Source organism: Eriocheir sinensis, chromosome 26 (assembly GCF_024679095.1).
Source record: "Eriocheir sinensis breed Jianghai 21 chromosome 26, ASM2467909v1, whole genome shotgun sequence".
NCBI lineage: Eukaryota > Metazoa > Arthropoda > Malacostraca > Decapoda > Varunidae > Eriocheir > Eriocheir sinensis.
The window spans coordinates 9,149,777-9,174,330 of NC_066534.1; the positions used below are offsets into that span (position 1 = coordinate 9,149,777).

Sequence of the window (24,554 nt, forward strand, 5' to 3'; positions counted from 1 at the left end):
CACCTCTCTTCACCCCTACCCCCCCCACACCACCAACCGCCCCTTGGTTACGCTAACCTCTGTAACCTCGATGCCATACTGACACTAACAAATTTCTCCACACCGCACTAATAATATCTCCATCCAAACTCTCTCTCTCTCTCTCTCTCTCTCTCTCTCTCTCTCTCTCTCTCTCTCTCTCTCTCTCTCTCTCTCTCTCTCTCTCTCTCTCTCTCTCTCTCTCTCTCACCCTTTAAAAACAATGTGTCAGCCTACTGTATTGATTATAATCTATATATCTGTCAATATCGCTAAATTAATAGGAATATTAATAATAGTGTCATTCCACAGTATATATCATTACTACTTTCAATCATAATCAGTAATCAGTCATTATTACTATATGTACTACCATTATTCCTGCTGTCATTAATATCAATATCTATAATTTTATAAATCCCTGACCCTCCAAACCAAAGAAGATGCTGCGTTTGTACAAAAGAAGATCACAGATGTATAAATTGTGCATGTCTTAAGGAGAAAAGACGCTGTACGAACTGTAAGAAGACCGATAGGTGCAAAAATTCCCTGGGCAGGGATCAGAGCAGGGAGGATAACGATGAAGCGCGACACCGCGGGGACAATGAGGGCCGCCGGGGGAGGAGTGAGCGGGGTGGGGGGGGGGGGGGTGTCGGAGGGAGCTGCTGCACAACCGCCACCTCCATATCCCCCTCAATCAGTACCACCCCTTCCATTGGCACCTCCAATGCTGCCACTACCACCACCACTACCACCACCCCCTCATCACTCTTCCTCTTCGACTGAAAAGGGCGCGACGGAGGTCGGGAGAAGCTTTGCTTGGAAGGGGCTAGCGGAGGGGGAAGCAACGAGGTGGGTGGATGACACATACCTTGAAGTTGTTGGGTGGTCTGCTAACAATCTTTTTGAACCACCCAGATGTGGAGCCACGACATTTATCATCAAAGAAATTGTCACCCTGTTAAATAACTACATCCAGAACACACAACTGGCGTCCCTATCCCTGAAAATTGTATTCACTCTCCCCCATCTCTTCCTCCAAAAAGCACACCCAAAAACCAAACAAGCCGAAAATATCGAGGCATTAAGAAGGCGAGTTGCCTTGTGGCAAACTAACGAGTTAGATGCCCTCCTTGGAGAAGCCAGGGCCATACAGGAGAGGCTCCCCGGACCCCAACAAAACAACACCTCCACAGAAGACAGGGCCCGGAAGTTTGCAGACAAAATGCGACAAGGCAACGTTGCGTCTGCAACACGAGCCTTGTCAGAAAATTCCACACGGGGTGTGCTTCCACTCACCAGGGACACGATCAATGAACTCAAGGAAAAACATCCTCCACCGAGTAACCTGAAGGGACTGAGACTGGCAGGATGTCACCAACCACCGAATCCGGTTATATACGAAAGGATAACAGGAGAGATGGTGTGGAAGAAGGCCCTCCAGACTCGTGGCAGCGCGGGGCCCTCAGGACTTGATGCACGGGGATGGCGAAGCTTGCTGAGCAGCGCCAACTTTGGCAATGCAGCTGGTGACTTGCGCAACACCATTGCAGCACTGGCAAGAAAACTTGCCTCCTCCAGCTGCCACTATGTGGACGCCCTGACTGCATGCCGCCTCATTCCCCTGGACAAGAGGCCGAGATGCAGGCCTATAGGAGTCGGAGAAGTCCTGCGTCGCATCGTAGGGAAATGCATCATGGCTGTCGTCAAAGAAGATGTGAGAATGGCAGCAGGGATCCTCCAAGTTTGTGCGGGGCAGCAGGCAGGAGGAGAAGCAGCAGTCCATGCCATGCAGGAGATATTTGACCACGTGGAGTGCGAAGCAGTGCTTCTTGTTGACGCCAAAAATGCCTTCAACACAATAATTTTTTTTTTTTTTTTTTTTTTTTACGTTGTTGCCTATTGCGCCGGTAGGCATCTTCCCGGTGGGGCCTGATGGTCGGCCCAAGGCTTCTTCCAGGTGGGGCCTGATGGTCGGCCCAGCCCGTTCTGGCGCATGCGAGTGTTTATAGTGGCGCCATCTTGCATTGGCTCATGCTGCCCCCCGGAACTCGTTCTTGATTCGCTTGGACGGCTTCCTCTAGAGTCCGGGTTGATGGATGGTCTTCAGGACAGCATGTGGGTAGTTTCAAGCCACTCGGCGGTGACTGAAAAATCCGAGTGGTAGCGTGAGGATTCGAACCCGCGTCGTCCATCACGCGGCGAATGTGGGTCCAGTACGCTATCACTTCGGCCACCGCCTACCCTAAAATAGATAGACTATGATACACAACATTAAAATCAAGTGCCCTAGCTTAGCTATGTATGTCGAAAACACCTATGCATACCCGACCGACTTATACATAAATAGCCACAGTGGAAAAGTGAAAGTGTTAAAATCATCTGAGGGAACAACACAAGGTGACCCAATAGCCATAGCTATGTACGCCCTGGGCCTATCAGTCCTCCAAAATGAAATCGCGTTCGCAGAAACACGGGTGAAACAGGTGGCTTATGCGGATGACCTCTCAGGTGCTGGTAAAATCTCAGACTTAAAAGGGTGGTGGGACACTGTGAACACCGCCGGCCCTGAGATAGGATACATCCCTAACGCCACCAAGTCTGTCCTTATTGTCAAACCTAAACATTATGACCATGCCACAGAAACTTTTAGAGGAAGTGGCGTCATTGTGACAAAAGACGGACAACGACACTTAGGTGCAGTGATCGGGACAGAGGTATATAAGAAGGAGTACGTAGGAGACAAAGTAGCTGAATGGGTGAAGGAAATAGAAGCTTTGTCTGCCATTGCCAAGACTGAGCCACACGCTGCCTATTCAGCGTACACCCACGGCATCCAATATCGGTGGACGTTCCTGATGTGCACCGTCCCCGGCATCAGTCCACTCCTCCGACCACTGGAAAATGCCGTCAAGAATGTATTCTTGCCGGCGCTGGTGAAATCTCATGCTTTGGGGGAGGAGGAGAGGGATATGCTAGCACTTCCCCCAAGACTGGGTGGGATGGGGATCACCAACCCTGAGAAGCTGGCTGATAAAGAGAACCAAAACTCCATCAGCCTTACCAGGTCACTCATCAACAAGATCATCGCTCAGGAGGCAGAGGGCGAGATAGACCAAACAGAAATACGAGATATTAAAAGAAAAATCTCAGAAGAAAGGCAACAGGCCCAAAAAGACGAGCTGGACCGCCTTACACACCACCTGTCCACAGAAATGGGTAGAAAAATACACACAGCACAGGAGGCAGGCGCCTCTAACTGGCTAACGTCATTACCAATCAGAGCAAAGGGCTTCAGCCTCAACAAACAAGAATTTGTCGACGCCATTGCTCTGAGATATGGCTGGCCGATTGAGGGACTGCCTGATCTCTGTGCATGTGGATCACCAAATGATGTCACCCACACCATGACATGTAAAAAAGGAGGCTTCGTCTGTATTCGACACGATGAAGTGAGGGATCTGACAGCCAGCATGCTCGGGGAGGTATGCCAAGACGTCACTACCGAGCCGGCACTGCTTCCCCTGGACGGCGAACACCTTCGATACAGGACGGCCAATACCTCACAGGAGGCACGGGTTGATGTAAGTGCCCGCGGATTCTGGGTGCGCGGACAGCGGGCGTTCATGGACATCCGCATATTTGACCCGATGGCTGCCTGTCACCGTGAGCTGCCCCTGCAAGCCGCCCACCACAGGAACGAGCAGGAGAAGACAAGGGCATACGGTGAAAGAATCCAACATGTGGATCAGGGCAGCTTCACCCCCCTCGTCTTCACCACATCCGGCGGGATGGGTTCCAGGGCCCACTGCACGCCTCGCGGAACTAATCTCAGAAAAGAAGCATCAGCCAAGGAGCCACGTCGTCGCCTGGATGAGGTGTCGCCTCTCGTTCTCCCTGCTCAGGTCGGCCATCCTATGTCTCAGGGGCACCAGACACTCTTGCACAAAAGCCACCAACATCTCCAATATGGACTATGAAGCCACAGTGGTGGAGAGTGACATTAGGGTGGGTCGGGAATGACGAGTAGGGAAGGAAAGGGGGATCTGGACGTAATAGGTGATAGGTGATTTAGTGCTAGGTAGTATTAGTGATATGGTTGGATGCCACAGTCATTATCGAACAGAGTTGGGGCTAATGACCTCCAAGCTATGGAGCCCTCCATGATTATGTGTCGGGAAAATAAACATGGGTGGAGGTATCATGTATGTAGTAGTGGTAGTAGTAGTAGTGGTAGTGGTAGTAGTAGTAGTAGTAGTAGTAAGAGTACTAGTAGTAATAGTAGTAGTAGTAGTAGTAGTAGTAGTAGTAGTAGTAGTAGTAGTAGAGGTTGTAGTAGTAGTAGTAGTAGTTAGTAAACCTATTTTTCTTCTTCCCGCCCTAGTGATGGAGACTTGTGGCACAAAGGAGCGCACCAAGATTGGTACCCTGACTGGCTTATCGTGGGCCATCGGCTATGCGGGTGTCCCGGGAATCGCCTATCTCATCAGGACTTGGAAGTGGCTGCAGGCCGCTTTGTCTCTGCCCGCGCTCATGTTGATCTCCTTTTATTGGTGAGTCACGGCAAGTTTATAGTTCACTCAACTCTTGCAAATAATTGTTGTGTTTTTAGGAGCCGCAGTGGTTAGTGTGACCTGCTACGAATCCGCAGGCCCGAGTTCGAATCCCGGCCCGGGATTATCGACCAGCCTGGAAAGGTTGGTTGATATATGGGTAGAAGGTAAAATATGTATCCCGGATCTCACACTGGCCCTGTGTCGCGCGGAAATGGTTTCTTACCTGCCACAGGCTCCGGGGACAATGTGATGGAGATCAGAACGCGACCACGCACAGCTATAGTGTATGCACCCACCTTTACTTTTGCCATGTATTTTCTCTTTCAATTATCCTTTGCATTAACGTCACTGGTTTATTTGTAATGTTCGATTGTTAATTGAGCAGCTCTATCAAAGTTTGGTTCTGAATTTTCGGCCAAATTTACGCACAGGATCATGACCACATATCAAGGCATTGTTTTTTGTAAGGTTTTTTTTTTTTAATAATTAATAATACCCATCGTATGCTTGTTAATCATAAAAGCAAAAAACAATTTACTACAACAAATCTATGGCGTCCTTTCAAGAAATAATTAACTGAACGATTTTATTGCCAAATAGCCTACTTTCGACTTACTCATCTATAAAAGGTTGACAATAGTAGTTATATTTGTGCCATACACGATCACTTTTTACGTGCAGGGATCCGAACACAGTGGGAGCGGAAAGTGATTCGCTATGTCACCCCCATGTTATAGTCTATCGGATGACATACACGATCACTTTCTGCGTGCAGGGGTTCAACGCAATGGGAGCGGACGCTATGACCGGTCCATATTATGGTCTATGGATAACATAGGCACTCAAGTCCGTCCCGCGCCCCGCTCGCTTCCCTGCTGGCCGCCTCGGCGGTGTCCCAACACCTGGCAGAGGCGGCATGTCCTTCAGGTCCACCACGCTCTCCGGCGGTAGCATGTCCAGGGAGGTTTACCGCGGGAAGTGTGACAGCATGTGGATAGTTTTAAGTCACTCGGCGGTGACTAAAAAATCCGAGGTGGTAGCGTGGGGATTCGAACCCGCGTCATCCATCTCGCGGTGAATGTAGGTCCACGACGCTACCAATCCAGCCAACGCGTACCCCGAGTCTCAAGGGCGCGTGCTGATGTGAGGAGGAGTGACGTCATGCTGAGACACTATACTTAACAAGCAATGAGGATACAGAACCAAAACCAGAAACATTTCTATAATTTTTACATAAGCACACAAAAACGCTTCTTAGTCTACAACTCGGAAACTTTTTTATAATTTTTATTTAAACACACAAAAACGCTTCTTAGTAATTGTATAAAAACACTCGCAAATTAAATGGTTGCAACTCGTTTCTTTTTCATTTGAGATGGAGGTAAGGGTGCAGACGATGGATTGAAGGTTGATTTTTCTTCCTTTGACGGGTGCTTATCATCCTTTGTATAGTAACTGTATCTTTTTATTTTGGGGAAGATGATGTATAAGTAACCGCACACATGTTAAACATAGAGTTTGAGGTTAAGCATATACGTTAAGCACACAAAAAACAAAGTTATGTTAAGAAAAGGAGAGAGAGGAAGAAAGAAGAGAAAAGGAGAAAGAGAAGAGAAAAGGAGAAAGAGAAGAGAAAAGGAGAGAGGATAAAAGGAGAGAGAGAAAGAGAAGAGGAAGGGAGAGAGAGAGAAAAAGAGGAGAAAAGGAGAGGAAGAGAGAGAGAGAGAGAGAGAGAGAGAGAGAGAGAGAGAGATAGAGAGATGAAAAGGACAAAGAAGAAAGAGAAATTATATGAATGACGGGGAGTTGGCTTATGGTAGCACGTGCAAACACTATCAGAGTTGTAAATATACTATGGAAGATGGCGATGATGGGAAAGTCGTTACGTAAAATTCGCTACACACCTGCTTCCGCCCTTCACCCCCCCACCGCACCCTCCTCTAGCAGATGTGATAGGTATCTCCCACTCTCCCGCGTTACGCGAACAAAGCTGACCCCTGGTGTGGAATGGCTTAACGTCACGGTGTTGACTCGTCTCTGTTGCGGGATGATGGTATATTTCTCGTGAGAATGAGAAGCAATGCTTTGTGTAAACAGTGTGGGAGACGAAAGTCGTTTAGTGGATCGTGTCGGTCGTGTGTCGATAGTGACCGCCGTGGAGATGACTCTTTGTTTAAAGATTGTGGGAGACGTTTCACATCTCTCCTTCCGTCCATGAGTGTTCTTCACCACGAGCTAACAATGCAGAAAAACTCTGTGAAAGCTGTGGAATGGTATTCGGCGGGATACATCTGCACCCCCTCCCCCCTTTTCCACGTTTTTCCGGGCGTCAAGATAAAGAATTAAACTACCACCGCGATAGTCTTTATATATAAAATAGTTAAAATGAACAGGATTTTATGATTTTTATTGATATCTAGTGAGAAACTAACATGCTAAAATCTTATATTAGCTTAATGCAGGTCGATTACTTTTCGTTTGTCTTAAATCCAAACTTAATCCAGTCTGAATAGTTAAACCATTACATGAACACAATAAATTTTGAATTACACTCTAAAAATACATCTTAATTCTGGATGAGAGGGATTCAGACAAGTTATAGTACAGACATAGGGCATACATGATAATAATAATAATAATAATAATAATAATAATAATAATAATAATAATAATAATAATAATAATAATAGTAATAATATTGCAACGTTCTGTGGGAGAAAACTTATCGAAACGTACTGGAGGAAACCAATTAGTTACTGTATGGAAGGGTATTAGTGACGTCATCATGTATAACTAAGGTGGGCAGAACTCACTCTCTTATGTGCTTAGCGTATTATTAATCTTTTCACCTGTTGATGATCATTACCAAAAGGGAATACACACTAAATAAATAGAAGATAAGTGAATGTAAAACAAGTACTAAATTAACCATGTTAGAAACCAGACATGCTCTGCAGTATTCCGGACATACAGGCTGACAATCAATGATCGAGCATTGTTGAAACCGACAGCTTAATAGGGAATATATTACTGGATTAGAGTTTTTACTTTATCCTAATCTTAGCGTATCCTATGCATCATCAAATATTGTATGCAGAGAAAATAAAGGAGTTACCAAATGACTAGCAAATTAAACTGAAAATAAAAGAGTACGACAAGTACCTATCAATTTTGGTTACACATCGTATCAAAAGATAAAAAAAAGTTCATTGGTTAGGATCAGGTATGTAAAAGGGAAATTGCGGCTTAAAAACTAAATACATGGAAATCACAGTATATACAGTAAATTGAGTAAAATTACAGAAAAAAAAATTAATAAACCAATAAACATTACGTTTCAATGAATATTGTTCATATAAATTCTTGCTGGAAGACTTTGATTATTGAAAAATAAATCCTCCCACTTGTGAACACTATGATCAGTAGTTCTTAATACCAGTATTTCATGATCTTTAATTTAATTAAGGTGAATATTTCCTCTATTACCACTTTTCCTTTTGAAATTTTATTCTTCCACTTGATAGTTTTTCAACACTTTTGAGTGTTATGATGTCTCATTTGTTGTGAAAATGAATAATAACCATAATATGACAATTGGGGAGATTGTATTACTCACGCGCCGACATCTCGTTTTCTACTCAACCAACTGCTCTTCTGTTGCTATACGTTACATGTTACATTACGTTACGTCACGTTACATAATGCGTTATATATTTTCTACTACCCTTTAAACCTTCCGTAAAAAAGAACATTGGGAGTGTAGAGATGAAAACAACGATAAATCTTTCCTCTATTCGCGGGTTCTCTTTTTTTTCTTTCTATTTTTTCCATTGACAGAATTTAAGCTCTTTAGTGTTTTGAAGCATCATTTGTTGTGGAAATGAATACTAACCGTTATATGACCACATCAACGGAGTTAAGATTGGTGATACCTCAAGATACTCAAAAAGGCTCAAAAATTATCAAATGGAAGAAAAATACAAAACAAAACAGGAAATAGTAATAAAGGAAAGAAATACCAAAGTGTGAAAATAGACATGAAATGTTGAAATGGACGTGACCATGATGTCTCAATAGGACTTAAAGCGTACCTAGCATAACCTATCCATCTATTTGACATGGTTATATTATGGTTAATATTCATTTGCACAACAAATGACACCTCAAAACACTCAAAAGGGTTAAAAAATTATCGAATGGAAGAAAAAAAGGTGCATTACCAATAGAAGCGCTGAAGTCATCCTCAAGCTTTACTTAGCACTAGTTAGAGTTCATCTCGATTATGTGCTTTATTTTGGTCAGTCCATTAAGAATGGATATCAGGATGTTAGAATCTGTACAGAGTAAGATGAAAAAAAGTGATTCAAAGGACGGAAAACTTTCCATACGAGGACAGACTTTAGCATTTAAATATCTATTCTCTAGAGAAGCGAAGGTTACGAGAAGACGTGACTGACATTTATAAAGGGATGCAGGGCTTTAATAGGGTTTTTGTTGTTAAATAGTCGGGTAATGCATGTAGCAGTGGTTTAAGATAGATAAATTCAGATTCAACAATGACACAGACAAGCATTGGTTCACCAAAAGAGGCGTGGATGAGTGGAATAGGCTTGGCAGTCATGCTGTGCGTCACAGTATCATAAATACATTCAAGAAGAACTTGGATAAATTCATGGCTAGTGAGGTAAGCTGGAGTTAGGCATATCGTTTTAGATAATATAGAAGTTGGTATAGTCTTTGTGTATTCTTACATATACATTGAGCCCCTTATACATTATTTATATTAACCATTGGATATTTTTTTTCCTTATCCAACAATAATACTTCAATTAATATATATCTATGTTAGCTATTTTGATGACAGGATTAATTACCCCTGCAAAGTTGTAGAAAATGAATGTAAATGAAACTTGAGAAAACTTGATATATGGTAGACAGCAATATTTCTCAGTACCTTTTTCTAACATATTTATCAAATAATTCTATTACTGAATACTATTTGCCAACTCAACAGCTGCCAAATTTAATTACATATCCTTAGCAATCAAAAAAGCGCAAAATCTGACTATGAATGAGTGACAAGATAAATAAGTAATGGTTTTCTAATACATTTTATATGGAGAAAGTGAACCAGATTGTATACGCGGTGCATTGTGGGTAAAACAAATACTTAGTAAGCTATCCTTATTACATAGGTTTGGCCACTGTAACCCCCATATACAGCACAAATCACCATTTTCACCGAGCTCGCTGCGGTAAGAACACAGTGAAGTGAATCACTTTCCCACCCAGCCAGCACCATTTATGTACATGTGTGACGTCATCCGGCCAAAGCCTTCGCACTCCTGCTAACCATGATCTTTATATTTCTGCCCGGAATCGTACCAAATCTATTCTTCGACTTACCAAAACCTCCTTTATTTCTAGAAAATGTCAAAACATTGCTTTTTCTAATTATTCCCGGGACTTCTGGCACCTAGCCAAAAACATCTCCTCCAATTTCACTTCATCTTTCCCTCCTCTCCTTAACCCTGACGGCAGCACCTTCGTTTCATCTATCTCTAAGGCTGAACTTTTCTCTCAAACTTTCTGTAACAACTCCACTCTGGACGATTCTGGGTATATTCCTCCTACACATCCCCTTTCTGATTCCTCTATGCCCGTTATTAAGATTCTTAAGAATGATGTTTTCTATGCCCTCTCTGGCCTCAACTCTTAGCGGGCTTATGGACCTGATGGAGTACCTCCTATTGTCCTTAAAAACTGTGCCTCCGTGCTGACACCCTGCCTGGTCAAATTCTTTCGTCTCTGCCTATCAACATCTACCTTTCCTTCCTGCTGGAAGTACGCCTTCATACAGCCTGTGCCTAAGAAGGGTGACCGCCCCAATCCTTCATACTACCGCCCTATAGATTTACTTTCCTGTCTATCTAAAGCTTTTGAATCAGTCCTTAACCGGAAGATTAAAAAACACCGTTCCACTTTAGACCTTCTATCTGATCGCCAGTATGGGTTCGGCAAGGGGCGTTCTACTGGCGATCTTCTTGCTCTCTTAACTGACTCTTGTTCATCCTCTCTTAGCCGTTTCGGTGAAACTTTCTCATTTGCGCTAGACACATCGAAAGCTTTCGATAGAGTCTGGCACAAATATTTGCTTTCTAAACTGCCCTCTTACGTTTTCTATCCCTCTTTCTATTCCTTTATCTCCAGTTTCCTTTCCGGCCGTTCTATCTCCGCTGTGGTAGATAGTCACTGTTCTTTCCCTAAACCTATCAACAATGGTGTTCCACAGGGCTCTGTCCTATCACCCACTCTCTTCCTGTTATTCATCAATGATCTTCTTTCCATAACAAACAGCCCTACCCACTCATACGCTGACGACTCCACTCTGCATTATTCAACTTCTTTCAACAGAAGACCCTCTTAACAGGCGTTACAAGACTCCAGACTGGAGGCTGCAGAGCGCTTAACCTCAGACCTTACTATCATTTCCGATTGGGGTAAAAGGAACCTACTGTCCTTCAATGCCTCAAAAACTCAATTTCTCCACCTATCAACTCGACACAGTCTTCCAAACACCTATCCCCTACTATTTGTCGATAACACTCAGCTGTCACCTTTTTCAACACTAAATATCCTCGGTCTACCCTTAGCTCAAAATCTCAATTGGAAACTTCACATCTCCTCTCTCACTAAATCAGCTTCCTCGAGGTTGGGCATTCTGTATCGTCTCCGCCAGTTCTTCTCTCCCGCACAGATGCTTTCCATTTATAAGGGCCTTGTCCGCCCTCGTATGGAGTATGTATCTCACGTGTGGGGGGACTCCACTCACACAGCTCTTCTGGACAGAGTGGAGTCTAAGGCTCTTCGTCTTATCAGCTCTCCTCTTCTTACTGATAGTCTTCTACCCATAGCTGGGCACGATAACGGAAAACCTTATTCCCGATAACCGATACCTGATAATGGAAAACCTTATCGGTGATAACCGATATTCGTTAACTGGAGACACAATTATAGGCGATAACCGATACCCGATATAAATCCACAATTCCGATACTAGCTAGCGATAAGTCCGATAGGCGAAAACGATACTATATTGATGTTTCAAATAAAAATACATAAATAAATTCAAATTTTCATTATCTGTATTTTAGAAAACTTACAAAACCTGAAAACCACACGTTGACACGTACCTATGGACGGTAATGCTAGAATCGCCTGAACCGTGTTGTGTTATTTGGCGTCCCACCCCTCAAAAGCTGGTGCTTTTGTTTACAAACACTGGTCTCTCGCGAACTGCGCATGCTTAGACCAGCAAGCGTAGACCTGTACAGTCTCACAAAGCTTTTTAACCGTAATTAAGAGTTGCTGGAAAGCTGAATCAGATATACGTACAGTAGCACTACCACCATCCTCGGTGTTTCTAGAACGACACTCTGTACGAGTTGTATTTATATGTACAGAGTGTCATTCCAGAAACAGCGAGGATGGTGGTACTGTGTGTCTGATTCAGCCTTTCAGCAACTCTTAATGTGTTAAAAAGCTTTGTGAACTGTACTGCTACGCTTATTGGTCTTAACATGCGCAGTTCACAAGAGACCAGTGTTTGTAAACAAAAGCGCCATATTTTGAAAATGGGACACCAAATAAAACAACACAAAATATCAATACCATAGCATGCTCAAAAACGAATATGGAATATCAAATCTGAGGCAGTGAATAATCATTTTTGGGCAAAGTTAAATGATTTTTCTTTTTGATATATTGATTTTTGAGTCTAACACGAAAAATAACCAAGCGTTTTAATGTTGATGATCTAAGTTTGAAATCTCTTCACCCAAGATATTTCATACCCCTAAGTTTTTTCACACAACACCGGGGCCCGGGCCACGCATGCGCAGTAGGGAGGAGACAACGTGTGTTTTTTTCTGAGAAGCGGAAAAAAGTAGCGATTATCGCTAGTTTGGTTACAAAAGTAACAAAGATACCGATATATATTTAAATAAGTAGCGGATGGCCGATAACCCGATTTTGTTATCAGCGATAAAGTATCGCGATAACTTATCGCGATAACGCCCAGCTATGATTCTACCTCTTAAATTCCGCCGCCATGTTGCATCTCTTTCTATCTTCTATAAATATTTTCATGCTGACTGCTCTTCTGAACTTGCTAACTGCATGCCTCACCCCCTCCCACGGCCTGCACACGACTTTCTACTCATGCTTATCCCTATACTGTCCAAACCCCTTATGCAAAAGTTAACCAGCATCTCCATTCTTTCATCCCCTACACTGGTAAACTCTGGAATAGCCTTCCTCCGTCTGTATTTCCTCCTGCCTATGACTTGACCTCTTTCAAGAAGAGTGTATCAAGACACCTCTCCACCCGAAATTGACCTCTCTTTTGGCTATTCTTTACTCTTATCTGCTATGGGAGCGGCGAGTAATGGTCTTTTTTTTTACTCTTTTCGTTGCCCTTGAGCCGTCTACTTTGTTGTAAAAAAATGAATAAAAGAAAAAAATGTATGCATCCAGTTTTGACACTCGTCAACTCCAGCTTTGTTCCTTATTTATTTACCGTGGAGCAATCTCCTTTCCCTAAGAAATAAAAAATAATGATCGAACGAAAAGACAAAAGCATTGAGACTAATTTTACTATAAAAAGTAATACTAATTTAAACTTTAAAAATGAGTCCTAATAAATTGAATCTGCTATACTACTACTACCAAAACTACTACTACTACTAGTACCACTACTACTTCTTCTATAGTCCGTTTCATTCCGTCCGTCCACAGACGAACGTAGATGTGGCACCTGCTCATTGTTAGTTCGTGATTGCGTGAAGATCAACTTTAGATTTTCAATGATTTATTTGAATGTTTGTGTATACAAAAAAATCAAACCCTCTTAAATGAACCACAAACATGCCGATTTGCATCGATAATTAATTAAAATAATATATAATCAACCATAGAAGCTTACGAAATAACAGCTTGTATATCAAACAGTAAGGTCTGATCATACTCGAACGATTTATGGCCTCTCTGATACCCATATTTCATCTCATTCAGGTACTACATAAAGTGATATCCGACTCTGCAAGTTTCTACACATAAGGAGTTTTGATGCGTTGCATGTAAATAACATTCTCTCTCTCTCTCTCTCTCTCTCTCTCTCTCTCTCTCTCTCTCTCTCTCTCTCTCTCTCTCTCTCTCTCTCTCTCTCTCTCTCTCTCTCTCTCTCTCTCTCTCTCTCTCTCTCTCTCTCTCTCTCTCTCTCTCTCTCTCTCTCTCTCTCTCTGTTAAGAATGATCACCATCCCTTGCTATCATCACTCATTTCTTTCTCTGTCATGTCCGAAGTCTCCTTTCTCAATTCTTCCCTCATCTTCCATGTCCAACCGTTAATTCCTCCCTTGCCTCTGTCTCTTTTTACGTAGATAATACTCGCACATACATGCAAGGTCACACACGCACACACACACACACACACATATATATATATATATATATATATATATATATATATATATATATATATATATATATATATATATATATATATATATATATATATATATATATATATATATATATATATATATATATATATATATATATATATATATATATATATATATATATATATATATATATATATATATATATATATATATATATATATATATATATATATATATATATATATATATATATATATATATATATATATATATATATATATATATATATATATATATATATATATATATATATATATATATATATATATATATATATATATATATATATATATATATATATATATATATATATATATATATATATATATATATATATATATATATATATATATATATATATATATATATATATATATATATATATATATATATATATATATATATATATATATATATATATATATATATATATATATATATATATATATATATATATATATATATATATATATATATATATATATATATATATATATATATATATATATATATATCCTTCCTATCATATATCATATATATATATATATATATATATATATATATATATATATTCTTCCTCATCTTCCATGTCCAATTAATTAATTCCTCTTCTCTCTTTTACGTAGATAATACTCACATACATGCAGGTCACACACACACACACACACACACACACACACACACACATATATATATATATATATATATATATATATATATATATATATATATATATATATATATATATATATATATATATATATATATATATATATATATATATATATATATATATATATATATATATATATATATATATATATATATATATATATATATATATATATATATATATATATATATATATATATATATATATATATATATATATATATATATATATATATATATATATATATATATATAATATATATATATATATGTATATATATATATATATATATATATATATATATATATATATATATATATATATATATATATATATATATATATATATATATATATATATATATATATATATATATATATATATATATATATATATATATATATATATATATATATATATATATATATATATATATATATATATATATATATATATATATATATATATATATATATATATATATATATATATATATATATATATATATATATATATATATATATATATATATATATATATATATATATATATATATATATATATATATATATATATATATATATATATATATATATATATATATATATATATATATATATATATATATATATATATATATATATATATATATATATATATATATATATATATATATATATATATATATATATATATATATATATATATGTATGTATATATATATATATATATATATATATATATATATATATATATATATATATATATATATATATATATATATATATATAATATATATATATATATATATATATATATATATATCTATATATATATATAAATTTACAACAAAGGAGGCAGCTCAAGGGTACACAAAAAAAGAAAACAATAATAAAAAAAAGCCCGCTACTCGCTGCTCTTAAAAAAGAAACAAAAGAGGTGGCCGAAAGCAAGATCAAATACGGGAGGAGAGGTGTCCTGATACCCTCCTCTTGAAAGAGTTCAAGTCGTAGGCAGGAGGAAATACAGATGAAGGAAGATTGTTCCAGAGTTTACCAGCGTGAAGGATGAAAGAGTGAAGATGCTGGTTAACTCTTGCATAAGGGGTTTGGACAGTATAGGGATGAGCATGAGTAGAAATTCGAGTGCAGCGGGGCCGCGGGAGGGGGGGAGGCATGCAGTTAGCAAGTATGAGGATGGAGAGCTGATGAGACGAAGAGCCATAGCCTCCACTCTGTCCAGAAGAGCTGTGTGAGTGGACCCCCCCCACACATGAGATGCATACACAGCAACTGTGCAGGGGAGAAGAACTGGCGGAGACGGTACAGAACGCCCAGCCTCGAGGAAGCTGATTTAGTAAGAGATGAGATATGAAGTTTCCAGTTGAGATTTTGAGTTAAGGATAGACCGAGGATGTTTAGTGTTGAGGAAGGTGATAGCTGGGTGTTGTTAAAGAATAGGGGATAGTTGTTTGAAAGATTGTGTCGAGTGGATAGGTGGAGAAACTGTGTTTTTGAGGCGTTGAAGGACATCAGGTTCTTCTTGCCCCAATCGGAAATTATAGTCAGGTTTGAGGCTAAGCGTTGTGCAGCCTCCAGTCTTGAGTCGTTAAGTTCCTGTAGGGTGGGTCTTCTATTAAAAGAAGTTGAGTAATGCAGACTGGAATCATCGGCGTAGGAATGGATAGGACAGTTCGTTTTGGAAAGAAGATCATCAATGAACAACAGAAAAAGAGTGGGAGATAGGACAGAACCCTGTGGGACACCACTGTTAATAGATTTAGGGGAAGAACAGTGACCGTCTACCACGGCAGAAATAGAACGGTCAGAAAGGAAACTGGAGATAAAGGTACGGAGAGAAGGATAGAAACCGTAGGAGGGTAGTTTGGAAAGCAAAGATTTGTGCCAGACCCTATCAAAAGCTTTTGATATGTCCAGCGCAATAGCAAAAGTTTCACCGAAACAGCTAAGAGAGGATGACCAAGAGTCAGTTAAGAAGGCTAGGAGATGACCAGTAGAACGCCCCTTGCGGAACCCATACTGGCGATGAGATAGAAGGTCAAAAGTGGAAAGGTGCTTTTGAATATTCCGGTTAAGGATTGATTCAAAAGCTTTAGATAGACAAGAAAGTAAAGCATTAGGACGGTAGTTTGAGGGATTGGAGCGGTCACCCTTCTTAGGCACAGGCTGTATGAAGGCATATTTCCAGGAAGAAGGAAAGGTAGATGTTGACAGGCAGAGGCGAAAGAGTTTGACCAGGCAGGGTGACAGCACGGAGGCACAGTTTTTAAGGACAATAGGAGGCACTCCATCAGGTCCATAAGCCTTCTGAGGATTGAGGCCAGAGAGGGCATAGAAAACATCATTTTGAAGAATCTAATAGGATCTTGGAGATCCACTTATATTGTTGACCTAATCCTGTGGTTTACTGTGGTTTGGTTTCATTCCACACTACTCTCTAATAGGACCCACTATAATCCCTTGGTATTGTTGACCTTGTCCTTAATGTATTAGGTCAAATATTAGAATATATTTGCTCGGTAAGATCATTTTTATTTCAGGGGAAAGTTTATCTATTTTTTTTTGTCGTTTTTGTTGGTGTTGTTGACAGCTTGACTTACTCCTTAGTGATTGTATGTCTTCCTTTACGAGCAATACCTAGGTTTTTTTTTCGCGATGCATAGTGTGGGTGGGATCGAACATTTGGATAGAAAAAAAATGTGATGAGTGTATTTTTTTTACCGTCATCAAAATCATTTCCATAATGTCTGGAAAGAACAAGTGCCTTAACTAGTGAACTATATGTCTGTTTTTTGTTTTTTTCAAATATAAATAAAAATCATATACTGATTTCCCCCCCCCCCAAAAAAAAAAATGAGAAAGGAGAAAAGTATGAATAAAATATAATAAGTTAAGAATGTCTTGTCTTGTCTTATCTTTGCTCATTTGGTGGCTAAGAACAAGTTAGATTTTTACGATCATCTCATCTTCAAGTGTAACTACATTGATTTTCAGCGTCGTTTATATACATTAACGAAAAGTAAAATTTATGGTTATGTGACTGTGAGCAGTTAACGAAGATATGATGTATGACACAGGTAATAGAAGGAACCGTTGCAAGAAACGTAGCAGAAAGGTAGTGGTATGCTTAGTAGGAAGAATGTGGCAATATTTACGCTAAAGGTAACAGTAACGTAGCAAAAACACACACACAAAAAAAAAAAACGCAATGACCTACTTGACCTACTCCTTTGTGATTGTATTTCTTCCTTTACGAGATAAAAAAGCAAGTTTTTTTTTACACTTCATTGTCTTCGCATGCTCAAAGATATGAGTATGGGAATGTTTAATCCCAGCAAAATTTTTCCACTCCGCCCGGGAATCGAACCCGGTCTCTCTCGGTTATGAGCCGAGTGTGCTAACCACTGCACCACGAAGCCACCCAATTATCAGAAAGGTTGTGGAAATATGCACATTAAAGGTACCAATACATAGCATTGGCGTAATGGGATGTAGTAAAAAGGGTTCTTAAAAGGTGATGGGGACGTAATAACTAGTAGTAGAAACGTACATATGATCCACAGAACGTTGCTAAATTATTATTATTATTATTATTATTATTATTATTATTATTATTATTATTATTATTATTATTATTATTATTATCATGTATGCCCTATGTCTGTACTATAACTTGTCTGAATCCCTCTCATCCAGAATTAAGATGTATTTTTAGAGTGTAATTCAAAATTTATTGTGTTCATGTAATGGTTTAACTATTCAGACTGGATTAAGTTTGGATTTAAGACAAACGAAAAGTAATCGACCTGCATTAAGCTAATATAAGATTTTAGCATGTTAGTTTCTCACTAGATATCAATAAAAATCATAAAATCCTATTCATTTTAACTATTCCATATATAAAGACTATCGCGGTGGTAGTTTAATTCTTTATCTTGACGCCCGGAAAAACGCGGGAAAGGGGGGAGGGGGTGCAGATGTATCTCACCGAATACCATTCCACAGCTTTCACAGAGTTTTTCTGCATTGTTAGCTCGTGGTGAAGAACACTCATGGACGGAAGGAGAGATGTGAAACGTCTCCCACAATCTTTAAACAAAGAGTCATCTCCACGGCGGTCACTATCGACACACGACCGACACGATCCACTAAACGACTTTGGTCTCCCACACTGTTCACACAATGCATTGCTTCTCATTCTCACGAGAAATATACCATCATCCCGCAACAGAGACGAGTCAACACCGTGACGTTAAGCCATTCCACACCAGGGCTCAGCTTTGTTCGCGTAACGCGGGAGAGTGGGAGATACCTATCACATCTGCTAGAGGAGGGTGCGGTGGGGGGGTGAAGGGCGGAAGCAGGTGTGCAGCGAATTTTACGTAACGACTTTCCCATCATCGCCATCTTCCATAGTATATTTACTACTCTGATAGTGTTTGCACGTGCTACCATAAGCCAACTCCCCGTCATTCATATAATTTCTCTTTCTTCCTTTCTCTTTGTCCTTTTTCATCTTCGTCTTCTCTCTCTCTCTCTCTCTCTCTCTCTCTCTCTCTCTCTTTTTCTCTTCTCTTTCTCCCTCTCCTCTCTCTTCCTTTCTTTTTCTCCTCTCTCTTCCTCTCCTTTTCTCCTCTTTTTCTCTCTCTCCCTTCCTCTTCTCTTTCTCTCTCTCCTTTTATCCTCTCTTTCTCCTTTTCTCTTCTATTTCTCCTTTTCTCTTTCTCCTTTTCTCTTCTTTTTCTCCTTTTCTCTTCTCTCTTCCTCTCTCTCCTTTTCTTAACATAACTTTGTTTTTTGTGTGCTTAACGTATATGCTTAACCTCAAACTCTATGTTTAACATGTGTGCGGTTACTTATACATCATCTTCCCCAAAATAAAAAGATACAGTTACTATACAAAGGATGATAAGCACCCGTCAAAGGAAGAAAAATCAACCTTCAATCCATCGTCTGCACCCTTACCTCCATCTCAAATGAAAAAGAAACGAGTTGCAACTATTTAATTTGCGTGTGTTTATATACAATTACTAAGAAGCGTTTTTGTGTGTTTAAATAAAAATTATAAAAAAGTTTCCGAGTTGTAGACTAAGAAGCGTTTTTGTGTGCTTATATAAAAATTATAAAAATGTTTCTGGTTTTGGTTCTGTATCCTCATTGCTTGTTAAGTATAGTGTCTCAGCATGACGTCACTCCTCCTCACATCAGCACGCGCCCTTGAGACTCGGGGTACGCGTTGGCTGGATTGGTAGCATCGTGGACCTACATTCACCGCGAGATGGATGACGCGGGTTCGAATCCCCACGCTACCACCTCGGATTTTTGAGTCACCGCTGAGTGACTTAAAACTATCCACATGCTGTCACACTTACCGCGGTAAACCTCCCTGGATATGCTACCGCCGGAGAGCGTGATGGACCTGAAGGACATGCCGCCTCTGCCAGGTGTTGGGACACCGCCGAGGCGGCCAGCAGGGAAGCGAGCGGGGCGCGGAACGGACTTGAGCGCCTATGTTATCCATAGACCATAACATGGACCGGTCATAGCGTCCGCTCCCATCACGTTCGAACCCCTGCACGCAAAAAGTGATCGTGTATGTCATCCCATAGACTATAACATGGGGGTGACATAGCGAATCACTTTCCGCTCCCACTGTGTTCGAACCCCTGCACGCAAAAAGTGATCGTGTATGTCATCCCATAGACTATAACAGGGCAATGACATAGGGAATCACTTTCCGCTCCCACTGTGTTCGGATCCCTGCACGTAAAAAGTGATCGTGTATGGCATAAATATAACTACTGACAATCACGACCGGACACTACTTCATGACACCCCCCAGTCAGGATATTCATGACACCCTCCAGTCAGGATATTAATGACACCCTCCAGTCAGGATATTCATGACACCCTCCAATCAGGATATTCATGACACCCTCTAGTTAAGATATTCATGACACCCTCCAATCAGAATATTCATGACACCCTCCAGTCAGGATATTCTTGACACCCTCCAATCAGGATATTCATAACACCCTCCAATCAGGATATTCATGACACCCTCCAATCAGGATATTCATGACACCCTCCAATCAGGATATTCATGACACCCTTCAATCAGGATATTCTTTGACAGCCTCCAATCAGGATATTAATGACACCCTCCAGTCAGGATATTCATGACACCCTCCAATCAGGATATTCATGACACCCTCTAGTTAAGATATTCATGACACCCTCCAATCAGAATATTCATGACACCCTCCAGTCAGGATATTCTTGACACCCTCCAATTATGATATTCATGACACCCTCCAATCAGGATATTCATGACACCCTCCAATCAGGATATTCATGACACCCTCCAATCAGGATATTCATAACACCCTCCAATCAGGATATTCATGACACCCTCCAATCAGGATATTCATGACACCCTCCAATCAGGATATTCATGACACCCTCCAATCAGGATATTCTTTGACAGCCTCCAATCAGGATATTCATGACACCCTCCAATCAGGATATTCATGACACCCTCCAATCAGGATATTCATGACACCCTCCAATCAGGATATTCATGACACCCTCCAATCAGGATATTCATGACACCCTCCAATCAGGATATTCATGACACCCTCCAATCAGGATATTCATGACACCCTCCAATCAGGATATTCATGACACCCTCCAATCAGGATATTCATGACACCCTCCAATCAGGATATTCATGACACTTTCGAATCAGGATATTCATGACACCCTCCAATCAGGATATTCATGACACCCTCCAATCAGGATATTCATGACACCATCCAATCAGGATATTCATGACACCATCCAATCAGGATATTCATGACACCCTCCAATCAGGATATTCATGACACCCTCCAATCAGGATATTCATGACACCCTCCAATCAGGATATTCATGACACCATCCAATCAGGATATTCATGACACCCTCCAATCAGGATATTCATGACACCCTCCAATCAGGATATTCATGACACCCTCGAATCAGGATATTCATGACACCCTCCAATCAGGATATTCATGACACCCTCCAATCAGGATATTCATGACACCCTCCAATCAGGATATTCATGACACCCTCCAATCAGGATATTCATGACACCATCCAATCAGGATATTCATGACACCCTCCAGTTAGGATATTCATGACACCCTCCAGTCAGGATATTCATGACCCCCTCCAATCAGGATATTCATGACACCCTCCAATCAGGATATTCATGACATCCTCCAGTCAGGATATTCATGACCCCCTCCAATCGGATATTCATGACCCCCTCCAATCAGGATATTCATGACACCCTCCAGTCAGGATATTCATGACACCCTCCAATCAGGATATTCATGACCCCCTCCAATCAGGATATTCATGACACCCTCCAATCAGGATATTCATGACCCCCTCCAATCAGGATATTCATGACATCCTCCAGTAAAGACACTGTGGACGCCGGAAATAAGACTTATGTAGTTATACAACCGAAAAATATTAGCAGTGCTGAGATTTTTCTGCGTCCTGGGGTGGGCATTGATGTGAGGTGGTATGTCTAAACTTAAGGACTAGTGAAATTTCTCAGCTTTTGCTTTACGCGGTACAAAATTAAATGTTCCTACCTTGCTTCATTATTCAGATTTCTCACACTCTCCTACTTTTTAGCGGAGCCATAGAATATCAGATTTTGGCGAACTTGATCACAGGTGCCTTGTTTTTACCAAAGAGCCGTGCAAAATTCAAATTGATTCTGACACAATATTGTTTTTTGCGCTCTTGGTATCGTCAGCATCTCAAAGAAGTACGTATAACACACACACACACACACACACACACACACACACACACACACACACACACACACACAAAAAAAAAAAAAAAAAAAAAATATTGTATCAACATCGAATTAAATTTCCGAGGCTGTTTTGGTGACACATGGCTCCTGTGATGAGGTTGGCCAGACTCTCCTATTTTATGGTTCTGCTTTCTAGTACATACATACATTCAGATTATTTTTTCCTTTCTTTAAATTACTTCTTGCTGCAACCTTGTATTCTTTAATTTCGTTTGTTTTTTGTTTGCTTCACCATTGCTCAAGAGTTTTTCATTGGGACTACTATAAACTCTGTTCACCCGAAGTGTGCATCTGGCTCCTAGCTGGGTTTTGTATCGACGGACGTGATAGGCTATCTTATCATAAATATAATCCACGCTCACGGTAGCTGCTCGTGATTGGCTGTCCAATTGTCTGCTCAATCACGGGCCTCTTTGGTGTTATGGTACTATATTATTTCTCGTAGCTCACCTGTTGTACAACGTACGCTATTTTGGTAAAAAGAAAAGCATTCTGAACACGATGGTGTCAACTGATTATAAATAAAATCGTGATATAAGCAAAGCACCGAACATCTCGCATTCCATGGCAGTGATTCTCGCCGCGCACGAGACTCGCCGCCACTCATAAACATTCCGGAATCGTTCTTTCAGTTATACTCACCATAATTTCTTTATTTTTTGTTTTACCGAGTTGTGACAAACGTATTTATGTTCTACAATCATCACCAAGTCTTTTTTCCTTTTACCAAAATAGTGTAGGTGAGCTACGGGAAATAATATCGTGACTGAGCACACAGTTGAAATGCCAATCACAAGCAGCGCCCGGGAGGGAGTATTATGATCAGATAGCCTATCACGTGCGTCGATACAAAATCCCGCTAGGAGCCAGATGCACGCTTTGAGTGATTTTTTTTTTTTTTTTTTTTTTTTTTTAGAGAGAGAAGTGCACCTCCTCCATTCTTTAGTTTTCGGAAAGTGAAAGCTCAAACTTCTTGCGTAAGATTTTCAATATGACAAAGATATATTCATTGTACCTCACTGTTGCTTCTCATAACTAGCAGGTGTTTTATGCACTTCGAAACTTCTGATAGGAAATAAGTAAAGCATATTCATGGAATCGACACTAGCACTCTACTATTTGTCCTATGCCCTCTGTAAAGTTGATCATTGAAAATATTTGTTGGTATTGTTGGCATCAATCGTTATTGATTCACTTTGTCCACCTAGGTTCTTCTCAACTCCGACTTTGCCGTTTAAAATAACGTATACTTATTGTTCAAGTACACATTTAATGTTTGAAAAAAAATACCGGTGTGTTTGCACATATTATCCCACCAAATTTGCCTCTAGTTAGTTCTTTGAATTATACTAGATGACAGAAACTAGGCTAGTTTTTTTTTTTTTTTTTTTTTTACATATAGTGTTTCTCTGTGCGCATCTGTGAATTAAAACCATGATGGTGGCTTATTACTGGCTCCGGTCGTAGGCTGCTCCCCGAGTCGCCTCGGTGGCTGATCCAGCAGGGGAGACACCAGGAGGCGCTCACCGTCCTCAAGTCGGCCAGCAAAGTAAACAAGAGGACGCTGCCGCCGGACCAGCCGATGCTGGCCGCCTTTCAGCGCCTGTGTGCCGAGGTAATGAATGCCCCGCGCCGAGTGACAGATTTTTTCCTGGTTTGACTTTCACAGTTGTGGATACCAAATGCTTGTGGAGAAAATGTGTCTGTCTTTACATTTTTTTCACCTACCGCAAACGTCACTTGAGTTAAGGAAATTCCTTGAACAACAACAAAAAACATCAATTAAAATTAAGATGAATTGGTACATACTGATTATTCTCATGTACGGAATTATACATAAAACCCAAGCAACTTTGCTTACATTGATAATGATAAATATCAT

At 40.0% G+C, this 24,554-nt stretch overlaps 1 protein-coding gene across 14 annotated transcripts in view; it reads left to right on the top strand.

Moving 5' to 3' along the window:
- LOC127003739 (organic cation transporter protein-like) overlaps positions 1 to 24,554 on the top strand; it is a 351,884-nt gene that overhangs the window by 207,846 nt on the left and 119,484 nt on the right. For all 14 annotated transcript variants that reach the window (XM_050870708.1, XM_050870715.1, XM_050870709.1 and 11 more), the window contains 2 exons: positions 4,403 to 4,571; positions 24,140 to 24,287. In XM_050870708.1, the coding sequence (XP_050726665.1) occupies positions 4,403 to 4,571; positions 24,140 to 24,287 (317 nt within the window). The remainder of the gene's footprint in view (positions 1 to 4,402; positions 4,572 to 24,139; positions 24,288 to 24,554) is intronic.